Source organism: Aythya marila, assembly GCF_965140915.1.
Source record: "Aythya marila genome assembly, chromosome: 13".
In the NCBI taxonomy this organism is placed as follows: Eukaryota; Metazoa; Chordata; class Aves; order Anseriformes; family Anatidae; genus Aythya; species Aythya marila.
In genome coordinates this window covers 65,136-83,658 of record NC_139054.1, presented here as the reverse complement: position 1 = coordinate 83,658, position 18,523 = coordinate 65,136, and the positions used below count along the sequence as shown (strand labels likewise).

The 18,523-nt window shown below is 37.8% G+C and overlaps 1 protein-coding gene across 5 annotated transcripts in view; it reads right to left on the bottom strand.

Annotated features, from left to right (window-relative positions):
* Window positions 1-270: 270 nt before the first annotated feature.
* ZC3H12B (zinc finger CCCH-type containing 12B) overlaps window positions 271-18,523 on the bottom strand; it is a 26,944-nt gene continuing 8,691 nt past the window's right edge. For all 5 annotated transcript variants that reach the window (XM_082770663.1, XM_082770660.1, XM_082770661.1 and 2 more), the window contains 5 exons: window positions 7,960-8,734; window positions 3,787-3,926; window positions 2,802-3,036; window positions 2,604-2,710; window positions 271-2,062 (listed from right to left, as the gene is read on the bottom strand). In XM_082770663.1, the coding sequence (XP_082626789.1) occupies window positions 642-2,062; window positions 2,604-2,710; window positions 2,802-3,036; window positions 3,787-3,926; window positions 7,960-8,570 (2,514 nt within the window). In that variant the 5' untranslated portion in view covers window positions 8,571-8,734 and the 3' untranslated portion in view covers window positions 271-641. The remainder of the gene's footprint in view (window positions 2,063-2,603; window positions 2,711-2,801; window positions 3,037-3,786; window positions 3,927-7,959; window positions 8,735-18,523) is intronic.

Here is an 18,523-nt window from a genome sequence, read left to right as displayed (position 1 = left end):
GTCCTAATTTAATAAAGTATTTGGCTTCTGTTGGATTGAACTAACATACTGGACAATAAACTCTTGGGGAACAGTTTTGAAATTTAAGAAGTACCAACAATACTGACATTCAAAAGCTGAAAGAGATTCAACCAGTTTATCCTTCTACAAATTGAGTAATTTTTTTCAAGTTTATTTTTCCGCTATTTGATGTACCAATAGGCAGTGTCAAGCGGCAAAGCTGAAACCCTAAAAGTCATCTGGGACTGTATAGAGCATGCTTTGAAAGGCCAATTAGGTATTTAGAATCAAATTTAAAGTGTACACTAATACATGCAATATAATTTCTAACAATAATTTTGTATTAAAAGCTTTGAGACACTGAACGTGACATTGTAGTTCTTAATGAGCTATCCATGCAGCAAGGTATGCATTTCCTGTAAAACACTATTAAAAATCCCTATATTTAAAATCTTAAAATTTACAATATAATCAACTCTTATATAGTGCCTCTATCTATATATATGATTGCTACTGTGTACAGGACTTTATACTAACTTATTAGAAAATATTTACAGTAGACTGGCCCACTCCCGTCTTCATTTTAATTCCAGTTCCTATGCACTGTATAGTTTCATTTATCCAAAAGAGGCTAAAGTAATTTAACGCCCTGTTCTTAATTTGGCAACAATCATAGCTGCCAGCTGTTGTGCATCTGTCATGTGGGGATTCTTTTCCATCACAGAAAGGACAATGCTTGGTGGAAATATATTGCAGAGGTTCTTGTATGTTTGATACTGATGTTCTGGAATGATATGTGGTTCCCGTGGCTCACCACATATCCCAATCCATGGATTCCTCCAGAGTTGCTCCATCTTCTCAGGCATGCTTCTTACCATTACAGGTTCATAACATGGCTGCATGAGGTTGTTACTCAATGGATACGAGTGGTAAGTGTAAGAGTCTGATGCACATGGTAACGGATCCCAGCTAGCATGCTGTTCTCGACAGAGAGGTGGTCTTCTCTGCCGTGCAGGATTACTTTCATAAAGCCGTGAGTCAGAAATGCTGTCCATTCTTGTCATGACCAAGGCACGGCTTGGTTGTGCAGTTGATGGATGAATATTTTGAGGCACAGGGTATTCTCCTGGACAACTGGACCGTGCTCCAACAACTGAATGCTGGGCATGCAGGCCTAAGTGGGAAACTGACTGTTTGCGAAGGGATTGCTTAGGCTCTTCAGTTCCGTAACTCTGAACTCTATTTAAGGCTTCATGGTAACCATGGGAAAAAGTCTGAAGACGATTTTGCGATGGCAGTCTATGGATCTTCACATTGTCTTCTGGACTGGCATCTGCTACACCCAGATACAAGTCATTGTAAGAGGAATAAGAATCATTACTTGTATGGCTTAAGCAATTGTCAGGACAGGGGCTTGAGTTTCTAGAATACATCCCCTGGTCCGTATCAGCCCCGTAATAATCTGTGTTATGCATACTACTTACGCTCAAGTTGGAGAAATCACTGAGTAAGGAGTAATAGCCATGGTCCCCTAACGATTCGTATTTGGGATACTGGTCAGTATAACTAACTGAGGTGCCATGGCTATTGGTGACTAGTATAGGAGGATATTGCACACTGGACATGTGTTCCAGTGAGGATTTCTGATGCGTGAACTGTGAGGAACCTGGCACCGGACTGCTTGCAGAACGAGTATTTAATGCACCAGCTGCATGGCTTTTTGGTGGAGGGAGCGTTGGTACACTTAATGCAGAAACCAGAGACGGGACAGAGCTGGCCTCGGACTTGCGGGCTACTGTTAACTTTTCCTCAGGCTCCACAGCTACTGATCTAATGCTTGGATCTGACTGGCGTTTGGGGGCAATGCGTTTCACTTCAGAACTGATCTCTCCTTTGGAGCTGGATGGCCCTGTGCCACATTTGGCCAAGGCTCCCTCACTCATAGTTTTCACAGCAGATAATTTGGCACTTATCCGAAGCTCATCCGCTACTGACCTTTGAGGTTGGTTTGCCCGTTCTGGGTGGTAATATTTACATTTGTGCCCATAGGTGCACTTTTTACCTGTAAGAAAAGTATTCGCAAGATAAATAAACCAAAGGTTAATTGACACTACTATCTTTCTCTTTAACTGTTTCTTACTTGTAATGTTTCTTTACTATAACTGTAAGGAATAATTATATAAACAGGTAGTCAAACTCTGTTATTACCTATAGCCAGGTATATCACTGTCTCAAGGGCAAGACACATAACTTTTCTTTCTACTGTTCATGATTTCAATACTGACACCATAATCAATGCTATACAAAACAAACAGCACTCTAACATGGTCTGTATGGTTATGAATCTCCTTCCTTGAATAAAAAACAGAAAAAAAAAATAGCAAAAAGCTGTGATATACACAAGCTATATCTGGTTGGCCTTAATTTTCTGCTATATTGTTTTTATTAATATTGGCATGACGGGTATAAAAAATAAATACAGTGCTTGGATGACAACAAGAAAAATAAGTTGTTTCTTTTTTTAAAGTAAAGAGATTATGTTAATTAATTGCTTGCTTCACCTACCTTCAAATACAGCAAATCAATCTGACTTAGGCACTTACCGTAAGGACACGGTTGTTTTTTATGTTCAGGAATAACTGGCCTTTTCCTTAAGAAATTTTCAAGGCTTGGACCATGGCGTCCTAAAGGATCATCAGGAGGCATAAATCTGATGCAAAATAAATGAAATGTGAAATTCAGCTTTTAACAAGGATTCTGAATTGGCAAATTTGCCTAACTTATGAAGAAAAAAAACATACTTGTCATTCACAAAAGAATACATTAGCAGTCGCTCCTCTATGAACTTCTTCCATTCTGGTTTTTCGTTCTGAAGATCCCTATAGTTGTCATTTGATACAATGATGCCATCTGAGTCAAAAGCAAGTTTTACTATGAATCGGTCATCATAGCAAACTACTCTTCTTCCTTGAACTCTTCGAGATGGGGTGAAAACAAGAATTTTTTCTTTCTCCAATTTACGTAAGATTTCTTGATCTGTAAAATAAGTTTAGTCAAGAAGCTTCTTTAAAGTCCTTTTTTTTTTTTTTTTTTTTAATGCAGCTTTTATTTCTCTTCCTCTTTTCTGAAGTGGTATTTTGTAACTATGTGCATATATGGTCCTCATTATCATTTAAAAAAAAAAGAGCATGCCACTTTTTTTTCTGAGCTTTCAAAGCAATAGATAAATATTCAACATTTAACCTTCATAACTGCTCTGCTCCTGTGTAAACAACTATGTTCAGAAAGAGGGAGAAAACATACATGTCAAGAATTCAGTTGTTACTGTCTTAAAATATCTTTCTTGTTAGCCTAGAATAAAATTTAAGTACTGTCTATAGGTCAAAGCACATTCTGCTTCTTCAGTGTTCAAGATAACACTATTAAATTAGTCCCTGCCCTTATACAGCTTATTTTTATACTAGCCCAGCAACTAAGAATCAGTTCCTGTATACTAAACAATGTTTGCTAGTGGAAAAATTAGGAATACCTCACTCAACAGCATTGACATGATCCATAAATACTAAAAAACCTACCATTTTTTGCAGATGCAAATACCAAATGTGTTCTTCACCGGTGAAATTGTCATATTTTCAAACGAACAATTGAGTTGTTGGGGCTCAACCCAGTTGAGTATTGTCCACAATCCAGTATGTAGTACCCATTAGAAGGATGACGCAGTTCTGTTTTACTACACCACATTTATTTATTTAAACCAAGGGGTCAAAAAAAATCTTGATCCATTACCTGTAATTGGTGCATCAGGTCGAGACTGTTCTTTTCTCCATGCAGGTACAAACACAGTGATATCTTTATGTCCTTTTTCCAGAAACCAATCAACAGCTAGTTGAATTCCCCGACAGGAAAATCCTTCTTTATTTCCATGGCTGAAAAAAATGCAGAAGTCTTAGAAACAGCAAAGACAAAAGATACATTTGACTTTGGGTTTTGTTGTTCTTTTCCTTTCAAAGCTGCTGTGGTCTATGGATATAAAGGAAACAGAGTTTGTAAAGACAAGTAAATCTTTTTATTAAACCAGCTTATATAGCTGGAAAATGACAGTTGTCCAGAGCTATTTAATCATCAGATTACAATGCTGATACTCAGGCATTAGAAATGGTGACATTTGACTGCTTTTTCTGCTGGTGAAATTTCTGCTTTTTCATTCTATTAGGTGACCTGATGAAAAATTATTACCTCCCCCAACAAATTAAGCTTACCTTAAGTAGCACCATAAAAAGATAGTTATAATAGAAAAGAAAGAAACTAACCATGCTTGCTGTCATGGGTAATATAGTTGCTTTTAAACATCTAGATTAAAAAAAAAGAAAAAAGTTTACAAAAGTTTAATAAACATTCTGCTTTTTTCATTACTTTATATATTGATTTATTTCTCTTTCTTAGACAGAAATAATTAAGTTGTTGGAGCTCCTTCCTTTCTTCCCACCAAAATCAACAATTTGTTTTCTGAAACAAACTGGAGTCTCTGAAACTGCAACTAAGTGAGAAAAGGGGGGTTTAAAGTAGCTTTACATCACTTCATTTTCAAAGTATATTTAGAGGCTTGGTAGAATCTAGTTAAAATTTTATTTACGAATCTCATTCAGTCTACCTCACAGGTGTACCTGTCTTGATTTGCTAAACATAAAACCTGATTCTTCAGTTCATTGTAAATCCTCTCGGGAAATAGTTCAGGAATACCTGAATAATACATGTACATGAGTACGTATATTAAGCATTACATCCTCAGTATTTGGCCTCCGAGGAGGGCCAACCACATCCTAGGGTGCATCAAGCAGAGCACTGCTAGCCCGTCGAAGGAAGCAATTGTCCCACCCTACTCTGTGCTGGTGCAGTGTCACCTCAAGTACCGTGTCCAGATTTGGGCACCACAATATAAAGGACACAAAACTAATAGAGATTGTCCAAAGGAGTGCAACAAAAGTAGTGAAGGCTCTAGAGAGCAAGACGCATGAGGAGCAGTTGAGGAGGCCCTTCGGTTTGTTCAGCCCAGAGCAGAGCAGGCCGAGGGTAGGCCTCATGGTGACCTTCAGCTGCCTCACGAGGGGAGCGGAGGGGCAGGCGCTGAGCTCTGCTCTCTGGGGCTAGCAACAGGACCCAAGGGACCAGCATGGGGCTGGGACAGTGGAATAGGGGAGGGTCAGGCTGGGTGTTTGAGCGGGTTCTGCACCAAGGGTGGTTGGGCACTGGAACGGGCTCCCCAGGGCAGTGGTCACTGCACCAAGCCTGACATAGTTCAAGAAGTACTTGGACAACACTCTCAAGACACATGGTCTGATTTTTGGGTGGTCCTTTTGGGAACCCAGGGTTTGGACTCGATGGTCCTGGTGGGCTCCTTCCAACTCAGGATATTTTATGATTCTACTTATTCTACACAGGTAAGAAAGACATACAGATTGCCTTATGTCTGGATTTCATATTTAGAATCAAGCCTGTTTTCTTTACCCAAAAAATAGAGTGTAAAAGTAGAGTAGGCTGTATGGCCCGGCCCAGGAGGCTCCCAGAACACTGGAAGGGCCATGTGCAGTGATGACACCCCTCACCAGAAATAACCAGAGGCCTAGCTAGCAGTGCGAAATACAGGAGATGACTCCTCTATAGCAGCCCCACAGCATGTGGGTAGTCCAAGCAGTTGGCTGTAATTAAGGAGGCTCTGTGGCTCTATACAATGCCATGAATGCCTCCCACTACTTAAAGCAGTTGGCACTGGCTGTACACAAAGTGGCATCCAGTTGCTGTACCATCCTGTTCTAAGCTGCCCCCAAAACCGGGCAAGAAAATTCCTACACTGGAAATGGAAATGGTTCTTTCTAGACACCTTTCAGATACAATATATATAATTTACCTTCAAGGCAAGGTTGCCATTTACATCACCAACGACTGCACTATTTATAAACATAAGAAGTATATTACCTTTTTCAGGTATTCTCAGCCTGTAGAGCAATGCTGCATAATTAAGAGATTTGCATGTTATTGAAATTCTCTTTAGTATTATTCTATAGATAATCACTCAAATTTTACTTTAATAATCTCATTATTATTATTGGAAAAAAATCACAGATTACCAGAGTGTAGCAGGATATGTGCTCTTCTTGGGCTCAAAATGTCATACAAAGTAACACTGAAATAGACTAAAGGCAGACAGGTATCTAATATCTATGGTATAACTAAGGCCTATGGTTCACCAGCATTTTCCAAATCCTTGCAACTTAAATTAATAATTTGTACAACAGCAACAATGTTACTAAAACAATTTTCTTTAGATGTTGTACATTTCAGATTTTACAGAATTTAATATTCTTGTAAATTTTCATACGCATTTTTTTTCAGAAACAGAGTGTCAGTGCTAAGCTATGCAATCAGAGTACATGCACACACTTTCCTTTAGCTGCTGTCAGGAGTAATTCAAGCAGTACAGAGGCTGAAAATAAAACAAACAGAAAAAGAAAAGTTAAGAAAACTGGTATTGGTGATGTTGCTTTACAGAGACATCTTTTGGATGGTGTTGTAGTTTAATACTGATAGGCAGCTAAGTACCACATAGCTGCTCTCTCACTCCCCCTCCTTAGCAGGACAGAGAAAATGAGATGGAGGAATAAAAACCATGCAGGTTTGAGACAGGAGAAGTTTAATGAAAGAAAAGCAGAGGAAGCACAGAAGCAAAAGAAGGAAAAAAAAAAATCGCATCAGCAAGTGATGTTCAGCCACTTCTTAGGAAGCAGGGCCTCAATACATGCCACGGTTGCTCAGGAAGACAAATGCATACATAACGAGAGACACAGAATCACAGAACAGCTTGGGATGGAAGGGACCTTCAAGATCATCCAGTACCACCCCCCTATCACAAGCAGGGACACCTCCCATCACACCAGGTTTCCTAAAGCCCCATCCAGCCTGGCCTTGAGCACTTTCAGGGATGGGACATCCACAGCTTCTCTGGACAGCCTGTGCCAGTGTCTGTACCTGTGCCTTCAACACCTTCCAAGTAAAGAATTTCTTCCTTGTATTTCCTCTACACTCTTTCAGTTTAAAACTACTACACCATTAAAACTCAATACACCTATAAAAATTTGAATTTTCTTAATACGTAGAAAAAGAATCTTAACACAAATTCTTTTAGAGCAAAAAGCTGATACTAAAGGACATCTTCATAAAAAAAGAACCTCAAAAATCTTAATACCACTGATCACCAGACAGTTTAAACAACTCCCTTATAGAAAAATATACTTTCCTCAATGAAAAGCAAAAGCATTGTCTAGCTAACTGTGTGTTCTACAGACATGCTCCTACGTGGCATGGGACAGAACTCTCCTGAGCTAGTGTTTACCCAAACAGCCATGTGCATGTGTCCACACGTGTCTGAATTTACAAGCACCATAGGTGTGTGAGTCAGCATGTTCAGCTCATGCACAGCCCTGTACTGACACTGCTAAATCGCCCTGAATTCCAAGCAAGCTTGATCAGCAATAGTTCAACTTCCCTGAAGTCCACTGCATATCATCAGCATATACTACATGTCATTTTTGAAAGAACAAGGTTTTCCTCTCCTATTCGGTTACTTCTGGGTAATAAAGAGGAATAATTTGAAACATCGTTCAAGGACTTAAAAAGGAATTAAACCCATCCACTCAAAAGCACAGCATAGTTAAATTGCTGGAACAACAGATTTGAGGGGAGAAGTTGGTTTAAAGAGGGGGTAGGGGGAACAGGGATATAAAGGAGTGACATACAAAGGAGTGACATCATATTTAAAAGCCTGGAGTAAAGACTCCATAAGGAAAATTTGCTCTCAGTGTAAATATACTATACAACTTAAAATGACTTTACAGTCAATATCAATTCTACTCAAAAATATTTTTGTGATTTATTATTTTCAAATGTTGTGACAGGGAGACCCACCTCATAGCCACATTGCTTCCATCAATGACGATTGGCCTCAAGTTATCACTGTTATCCACAACTTCATCTTCAAGTGACAATTCAGGGCTTGCTATTTCCTTTGGACAAGGGCCTCTTGGCACCAGAGTACTAGTGGTACTGCTGGCACTGTTCTGTCCTTCTGATTCACTTTTGTTGCCAAGTCTCACAAGTTCAGCCAGAACATCATTGATGAGCGCATCTGCTCCCAGTTTATTCAGTACAGCCTGGATCTGATCTCCTGCATACCCAAGTTTTAAAGCAAAATCCATTTTAGCTTGGTATTCCTTGTCCAAACTCGTTTTGCATTCATCTAGCTTCAGGTCTTGTGTTATACTGCTCTGTGAAAAACTTGGGCGATCCAAACAAGGGGAGCGACAGAGTGGCCGATGTGGTTTAGTGGAAACCTCCTTTTCTCTCCACTGAATATTGCTACAGCTGCTTCTGAAGTATGGTTGCTCAGGTTCACTTTCTGAACTCGTCCATTCCTCGGATTCAGCACTGCATTCCCCAGCATCTTGTTCCACGTTTCTGTCTTCTCTGGAGTGCCTCTTCTCCATTTTCAGCTTCCCTACCATGGACCAGGCCGTCATCACGTTCAGCCTCCAGCCAGAGAGCTCAGAACTTCTCTTTCATTTCCAGAGCAACCTGGAATTCATACTCAATTGCATCGTGTTGGCTAGATAAAAGTTTACACAAGTCTGGAGCTATGCCTTGCTTACTATGTTCTGGCATAAACAACGCCAACATGAAGTTCCTTTAAAAAATAAAAAGATAAAAATTAGCTTTCGTTGAATTCTGCAAAATACTTCACTATGCTAACTTTGTTTACAAGTCAATAGAGGTCCCTAGTCATTCAGATTTCCACATGAAGATTGATCATATAAAGCACATAATTTTGTTGTCTCTTTACACATGAAAAATTTACTTTCCTCGGTATTAATTACAGCTGTAATTACTGGAGTATCTTATTAATACTTACAGAAAAAAAAAACGAAAAGGGTGACCCATGACTTTCACTAGAAAGCTGTCTTTACAGGCTTCTACTGCAGAAACAGTTTGTACACTTCAGCAACAATTGTGTGGAGTTCCAGTACACATAAGTTCTACCATAAGCCATTTCAGTCTCTTTCAGTAAGGTTTTACAATCAGAGTTGACAAGCCAAACTTCCTTAAGTTTAGTGTAAACTGGCTGCTAGACATGCAAAGGTAAATACAAACATGCAAAAAGGTTCTACACAACAATAATCTTGCGTTTTTTGTTTACTGTACCTACTACACTGAAAATTCCAAAATCAAGGATGGGTACTACATTTTGTCAAAAAGTCAGGATACATGCTTGTAATTCATGTCTTATACCAGAAGAAAAAGTGTTCAAGGAATCCTGTTGATAGGTCTGCAAAAGTAGAAGGTCAAGGTGACTTATGAAGTGCTGAACTGACATCATGGAGACTTTGAAAAATATTTTTTTAAAAAGAATTGCAAAACATGTTTTAGAGAAAAGGGTCATCTCAGACCCATAGATAAATACAGGTAGCTGGAGAAAACTAATGGAGAAACATGGAATAATAAAAGGAATTAATAAATTAGCACTAAAGGCATAAAAGGGATTTCAGCTTCAACCAGCAACATTGACAAGCTGATGAAAGTAATTAACAAGATGCCTTCTTTCAGACAGTTGCAAGCCCCACTCCTCTTTGTAAAACAGCAGACTGAGAAAACAGAATTCAGTGTGAGTAATGAAAAATAATGATTTAATTGTCATGATGAAGGCATTTATTTTAAATCCGGTTCCTCATTTTAATACATTTTGCTTCTGTTAAAGTAATCTCCTTAGGTAGCTACAGACAAAAATAAGAAAGAGTGAAAGAGAAAATGAAAAGGTACCCAAGTCTCAAAAGAGCATAAACTGTTTTAAAGCTACACCTGTAGTAGAGACTTCTGTCAGCAAATATGTAGTCTGAAGAAGCATGAGGAACATGATCCTGCATTTAAACAGCAATCACAAATGAAACCGTAGTACTGACCTCAGTTTTCAAATATACTTCTGCCTGTTACCTTTGTGTTCTGCAGAATTCTGTAAATGTAAGCTGTGGACACATTAAAAGGTCTTTCCCAGGATTGTTATGATAATTTTTGTGATACAAAATAAGCATGACTTCGGCACTGGAACACAGATCAGCCAAAGATGTCCTCCTCTAATAATGCACCTCACTGATGTAACTAAGAATAAATTTACATCTCTGTCATGCACTTTTTTCGTTTCCTCTCACATCTCTTCCACTCCTTCAGGATTTAAGCTAGCATTAAAAGACAACGAAGCTTTCCTCCAAAAAGTACTCAAAAAAGCATGTGAATCATTTATATGCAAGATGTTACCAAATACACTTGTATTCAAAAGCTTTTAAAAAATCTCATTCCCATCTTCCCAAGAGACCAAAGTGGCCCTTACTTAGTTACTGCAGTCTACCAAAACAGAAAGCAACAGGAGAAATACTCTGTTAATGTACGTCAAAGGAGTTACTGTGCTGTACAGCATTGCTAAACCTAAGGTATGAAAACAAGTACTGGAGTCTGCATTGGAAGGGAAAAGGTGCATCTAGCATGGCTAAAATAAAACCTCTGACACTATTCATTTTATTATTTATTTGATTTTCTTCCTAAAAACAGAATCTTAGATTGTTCCACAGAGCAAAAATCGTTAGATGTTTAAATTAAGAGACTAATAATGGAAACGCTGACATGCACTAACATTTTAATTTGCTGAGATAGATATATATCTATATAAAAAAAATATCTTGCACACAAGGTATTTTTAAATGAAAAAATGGTTTCTACTTTTTGCTGAAAAACGAGGACTGTTTACAAAGCATTATAAGACACAAAGAAAATGAAAGAACCAGCAGCGTGCACATAAGGCAGAGATTGTTCATCCTTAGTTTCATATCCTTTCACTTTTAGGTGATAAGATGCTGAAAGTCACAGCCCCCTAATATACCACCCATCTCAAAAGGCTTTCCTCCTTCGCTACTTCTCTACACTAAATGGTGTTTTTCTGTTGCTTATGAGAAAATTTCAGAGAAAAACAATTTTAGAAGAGTGATAAAATTTGATGATCAAACCCACTAAAATGTCAAAGCATTTCCAAGACAGATCCTTATTGGCTTTAAACTGTTTCAAGGTGAAAAAATATTATTTGTCTATGGAATGCTTACATGGTAATTTTTAATTACCATAAACAGGCCAAGCAGTAAAAATCTACAAGACTGCACTCTAATTTACGCTCTTCAGTTATACATTTCACTTAGCTGTGGTAAATTTACACGCTGGTAGAGATGGGAGATATTTACCCAGAATACAATGAGATTCAACCAACATTTCCAGTGATACTACCTAACGTCTCAAAACACATATCTACCTACAGACATTCTAGTTGTGATTTTAGACCTGAAAGGTAGGAGGTATTAAAGAAAATCTGTGTTTAATAATGAGCAATTACAGGCAAGTATCTTAGATTAAAATTTTATGATTGTGTGCTTTGTTTGCTTTGAGGAAAAAGTCTTTCATATTTTATTCAATTCACTGGTGACCTTGTAAAGTGGTTAAGAGGGAATTACTCCAATCATCAACCGTGAAATGAAAATAAAGGTTAAGAAGAAGAAAAAAAAAAAAAAAAAAAAAAAAAAGCACCTTCTAAAAATATAGTCCTAGTTCTCATATCATGCAGAGTGGCTAGCTTGACTAATGACCATTAGCAATCTCAAAATTACTCCAAATAGTGACAAATGTAACAACTCTCACTCATTCATGCCCTTTTTGTGATGCACATATACATACAATAATCCACTTAAACTAATTTTTACAGGACCAAATTTACATTTTCTTACAAGTGCTTAGATAACACTTTAAGCTGCAAGCGAAATATGTTCCCACCCAACTGGAAGTGAAATCAACTGGATCCACTTTAAAACAGACCATGATTTTTTTACAGTCAAAAAATAATCTGTTTAGGATTGTCACTATCACTTATGACTATTTATTCCACATTTAGATTTTTCAACTTTTCTTTTTTTTAAAGGCAACTGTAAATGTTTGTTTGTTTGTTTGTTTTCCCTCTTTCTTAGCTGGAAAACAGTATCTCTTATTTGCACATATCACCATTTTGTTGCATTCTCCCAGTTAGATATGCATATATTTAGTTTTCTGTTATTTAACATCATATAAGCACTTTATCAAAAATTTTATTTTTCCTTCCCTGAAAGTAAGCTCCTATTTTAACAAGAAGTCAACAGTTAGATCATAGTTAGACCTAAGTAATCCTGAATTCAAAAATAATTTAAAATATAAACACACAGGAAAAAAAAAAAAAAAAAAGTATGTAGGCATCGTAGCCTCAGGAAAAGCCACAAGGTTTTCTCATTTTCTTTGAACAACCAGCACGCAAAGCTGTTTTCACAACATGCAATTTTTTCAAATAGTTTAGGTAACCTGTTCTAGCATCAACTGCCATGTTACCAGAAAATGAGGGAAGCAGTCTCCAGAGCGCATGTTTACAAACTTACGCACTTTTGTACAGAGAGCTCCTACAAAACCAGTCATTACCTCTCCACCTACAGCATCAGCATGGCAAGCATTTAGTATATTATCCCTTCTTATTGGACCACATGCTTCTCCTTAAAAAAAAAAAGGAGTCCTCTATTATGTTGGCCCATCAGGAAAATTATTTTCTCTTTTCTCAGTACCTTCAAACACTTAAGCACAGGGCGTCTTGAATTCACCACTTATGTCCATTGTACAACTGCTTCCTTTGCAACAGCCAAACTAAAGAAATTTCTGATTAAAAACAGTAAGTAGGAACTTACAAAATTGCTTTAACAGAAGCTTGATGCTGAGAGGAAATAGAATCATAGGATCATTTAGGTTGGAAAGTACTCCTAAGAGCATCAGGTCCACCCATCACCTAACACTGCAAGTCCACTGCTAAGCCCTGTAGCTAGCCGCCACACCCACGTCTCTTAAATGCCTCCAGGGATGGCGACTCCACCACTTCCCTGGGCAAGCTGTTCCAATGCCCAGCCACCCTTCCCGCGTAGAAATTCTACCTGACATCTAAACTAATCCTCCTGTAGTGCAAATTGAAGCTGTTTCCTTGTGTCCTAATAAATAAATAAAGTGATAACATTTTCAATCTCACTACTTCAAGTCCAAGAACCCAGAGAAGAGTCGTGGCCACCGCCGTTTATACCTTCTCGCAGGAAAGGTGAAATAGTGTTAAGCAAACAGAAGATTAACATTTTATCTTGACATTAAGTCAAGTATAAGTCCTCCAATTTTTTTTTACTGCTTTTACAATTTGTTTTGGATATTTTTATTAAGCTTTTCATAATTAGCTTACTACCCCTCACTACCCCCTCACTACCTCGTCAACTGAGATTCTTGTTTCATCATGTTTGCACTTATTGCCATTGAAGCCTAACTTAATAATTTTAAGGCACTTTTATAGTTGCTAATGTTGTTTCTTGCTTCTCATGCTGCTTACAGGCTCCTAAATATCACTTGTCAAAAACACACTATATACTGTACCGAGTAACCATGGTTTCTGTTCAGAAAACACTGAGCTGCTCCATAGCCCCAGCTCCAACCGGTAGCAAGGCTGATCACATAATCCTAGTAAGCGAAGAGAGCAGAGCACAGATCTGCACAGGCAGGAACATGCAGCTCTCTCACAAACAGCACCAAGGGCTTTCCCTCTTGTTGCCTTTCCTGTCTGATGCCCATTAAGGTTCATTAAAGGGAAATGCATACAAACATACAATGCAAAATACTTTTTGCATTTATTTGCCCCTTTAGAACTTTGCCCCTTTAGAACTTTGCTTTATTTGTTAAAATATATGTATTTACATACATATAAAATATCATTTGCTAGTTCACATTATCCACATCCATAAAAAAAACATTTCCTGGCTGTTAATCTTCCTGCTTCTTGCTTTAAATGACAAAGTTCAGCATTTTTTGACACGTGGCACTGAATGTAGTTGTTTTCACATCTTTGACAGAGCTTCCAATCAGCAGCAATGTATGTATGCAATCAACTTACTGGCATTTAGACTAAAAACTGAATGCTGTAATAATACATATATATATAAATATATATATATATATATATTTTTTCTACACTGCACTTTTCAGTAATTCAAATACATAATCTTATAGTGGAATACTGACAATATTATTTTATTTCTGATTCATATTATCTGTTGGGGGTAGTACAGACTTATCTAGGGACCTCAGTCAGTTCCTATTCTATTCTAACCATATAGTCCCTTCTCAGATAAAACATAATCTAGAATTATGATGACAAATTACAAATGAATTAAACAAGCGATAATTTGAACAGAAGAAAAACTACAAGGATCATTTTGGTATTGTTGTGGGTGAGTTTTTCCAGGCAGCTTTAGTAGTAGTACTGTGTGCACTTCTGGGCACCACAGTACAAAAAGGACGTGAAACTGTTGGAGAGTGTCCAGAGAAGGGCTACAAAGATGGTGAAGGGCCTGGAGGGGAAGACGTACGACGAGTGGTTGAGGTCACTTGGCCTGTTCAGCCTGGAAAAGAGTAGGCTGAGGAGAGACCTCATCACAGTCCACAACTTCCTCACGACGGGGAGAGGGGGGCAGACACCAATCTTCTCTTTAGCGACCAGCAATACATGTAGGACCCGAGGGAATGGTGTCCAGCTTCAACAGCGGAGGTTCTGGCTGGATATCAGGAAGAGGTTCTTCAGTGAGAGGGTTGTTGCATGCTGGAACAGGCCCCTAAGGACATAGTCATGACACCAAGCCTGTCAAGAGTTTAAGAAGCATTTGGACTGTGCTCTTTGTCATACGGTCTGAATTTTTGGGTAGACAAGTGTGGAGCTAGGAGTTGGACTTGATGATCCTCGTCGGTCCCTTCCAACTTGGGATATTCTGTGATTCTATGACTTTGCAGGGACGCCAAAGGAGTCTAAAGGAAGGTTCTAAAGGGGCAAGTGAAAAGAAAGCATGTTTCTAACACACTTGTTTTGCAGAGACACATATGCACATCAAAACAAGCAGCTTAGGGCAAAATGTCAATATGAATTCAGAGCCTGGATAAACAATTTGGTGGATTAACAGAAATGGAGGACTCAATCTCAGCCATCTCCCTGACCGTAACACTGCGAAATCTTAGACCCACGCAGCCAGACTACTTCTAAGATAGACTAAGAAGTCTAAGGGGGCTCCTAGATTTCAAGCCCACATATCTAGGAGAAATGAAAGCACTATTTCAGCCAATTTCACTTTATGTTAGCGGCTGAACATTTATGAAGATTATCAAATTCTCCACAAGCCACAAGTTTGAGAAAAGGGAGAGATCTGTAGAAGAGAAAGCTATGAATCAAAGAAACAGTTCAAACCATTTGAATTAACTCCCCAGTAACAGGGTACAGAATAAAAACTGAAATCAAACTGTGATTAGACAAGATGAGACAAGGAAGTGAAGAGATAAAGTGGTGTCATCTCAGTGCTGTATATAAAGCCTGCAAACACGTTACATCTCTATCAGGACAGTATCAGACTCTGAACAGTAGAAGAGCGAACTGTTGATTACAATTAATCTAGTGTAAGCAATTCATGCATCACGTAGAATGAAATGGCAGGTTTCAGGCAGTCTTTGGCCAAGCATATGTAAGCTGTGTTCTGTTTCTGGTAGCAATAGGTGCTTTGCTGAGAGTTCTCTGCTGTCTTACTGCCTTTATGCTCACTTTGTCCTTACCCACATAGAAAGAAGTTACTGGAAAAAACATTAGTCTTCTGCCTGTGAAACTCACCTTGTAGTTAATTTTCTACTTTTTTGTTTTGTTATGGCTTATACTGTAAACTTAGCACAATTAGGTTAAACTGTAAAGTCAGCGCAGATGTATTAAGGAGTTATCACACGAGGTAGATTTAAAAATAAATATTCTACTTACAGGTTAAGACAGAACAAATATTACACAAATAATTTGAACAACACTTGATTTTGCTGATAATTACTAAATTGAGAAAAGCCTGTGTGCCTCAAAATTTTCTCAAACATGGAATAAAAGCTCGTATGGATCATAAACAAGAATATTAAACAAACTGAAATTTTAGTGGTTATTTAGTACAAGTTACATTCTCTCCAAGACAGCAAAATAAGCACAAACACTTAAGGAGAGAAACAAAAGATACTCCAAGTTTCTTATCAGAGTATATTTTAACTATATATTAGAAAAGTATATTCTGCAGCTTTAAAAATCTGAGTCTCTTGATGGTCATTGCTAAGCAACCAAGTTTTCTTTCCTAAACACTTCTTTCAGCACAGTCACGACCAACTAGTAGAATTGGTAATGTGATTCAGAGGACCAGTCAGGCAAAAGCATCTCCATATTTTGTTCATAAAGCACCAAAATGTAAGCATCCATTTAACTTTGATGGTAATAAAACATAAGGAAAATGTCTCCTAGGTAATGAAGTATTGAAATGTTTATGAAAAACATTTGAGAATTACTTAACAATTACTATTCAAATGACAATGACTATGAAAGACCTTGTGCTAGAAATAGCTCTACTCAAAGCCTGCTGATTTCAGCAGAACCAAAGGAAACAGAATACAGGGTGAAATAATTAACTGATTTTTTTTTCATCCTTTATGAAACTGTATCTTTCTATCACCTCTGTGCTCTGAACCACAACCTTCAAAACCAAAGGGACAATTACATGATGCACATATCTAATATGAGGAACAACTTTTAAATGAAAAAAAATATGTATTTCATTAACTTATTTAATCAACTTTAAAGCAGGTTTGCCTACTGTCTGTCATTGTAGATAGTAAAAAGCAGGGTTACAAAAACACAACCTGAGTATTTTCTCAAATTCTCTCACCTGGAAAAAAAGTACAGATTACAATGATTCTGTAATATTTATTTTAATTAGGGAGAGCAATGTGTGTTTGTTTCTTGTATATTTTGAAATATATGCAGTTAATAAATTATTTCTTATGGTAGTTTGTGAAAAAATAAAAAAAAAAAAAGTAACCACATAGTAACCATGTAAAACAGTAACATCTAGGGAAGTTCTATATGCACAGCGAGGAATAAATATCACAAATGTCTCCTTTTATATTTCTTAAACTGTCAAACATCTTCACAAGAAAAAAAATATGTAAATCATTAAAAATGAAGCTATTCCCTCCATTGCTTCATGATGAATTCTAATGTCTTAGTTTCTCTCTTCATTCTTCATCTCATTCTGCTATCGTTAGTGTGCTACTCTGTGCAGATTCGTCCCTGTAACACAGGCCTACAAGGAAGAGGCATCCTTCTCGAAGTCAGCCATTCTAAACAACAGCCAAGTCTTCAGTTACTGTGAATATTTCCAGATTATCAGAAAGTGACTGAACTATACAAAGACATAAATCCAAACTGAACATAATAACATGAACTTCAAAAGACAGTATAAACCTAGCACAATCGCAGGTTATTTATTCTACTGTGAATGACTGAAAACCCTCCTACAGTCTTCACAACTAAACGACAGGTAAGGCAGGCATACTATCCATTTACTGCAACCTCACCTCGTGATTACAGAATAGATGTCGCATAAGCCTGCTAACATAGAAACTTCCTGGTTACACACATACCAACTCCAGTAAAGTAAGAGACTAAAACCATGGAAACAATACGAGTAGAGGTAAAAAGAAAGAGAAGCGTTTAATTACGATTCAGTGTTCAGAGACACTAAATCCAACACGCTCTTCAATGCTACGGAATGCTACAGCACGGACTAGCGGTTACTAGAAAGAAATGCTGCCAGAGCACACTTGGGTCGTTTTCCCTAACACCTGACTAATTGCCATTTTGAAGACACTACAATCTGGGTCTGAAACACAAAACAAACAAACAAACCAAATAGAAACACTGGAACCAAAACGCTGGCACAGGTTGCCCAGAGAGGCTGTGGATGCCCCATTCCTGGAGGTGTTCAAGGCCAGGTTAGATGAGGTCCTGGGCAGCCTCATCTAGTGGGTGGCAGCTCTGCCCGTGGCAGGGTGGTTGGAGCTAGATGACGTTTAAGGGCCCTTCTAACCTGAGCCATTCTAAGATGCTATCAAATGCATTAAACAACAGTCTTCAAGAGTATGACAGAACAGTACTTATTATACAGTAGTGATCGTCAGAGGACATCTGAACTTGGAATTAGCTCTTTATTTTGAAAAATGCATTTTTACAATGCTCATGAAAAAGTGACAAAACTCAACACTGGTGTTTTCATGACAGTGAAGAAACAACCTCCTTGTAATCTTACTTCAGCAGTGTAAAAATATTACTCATCACTTATTGTTGCTTTTATTATTTTTGGAGGTAGTAGATTATTGTATCTACTGATACAGACTTCATTGTCAGCTTTAAGCCACAAATAAAAAAAGAGCTTTTTCGCATTCTGGGTATATACTTTTACTCATCTGCTGGGAAAGATTCACAACTGAACAAGATCTTAGA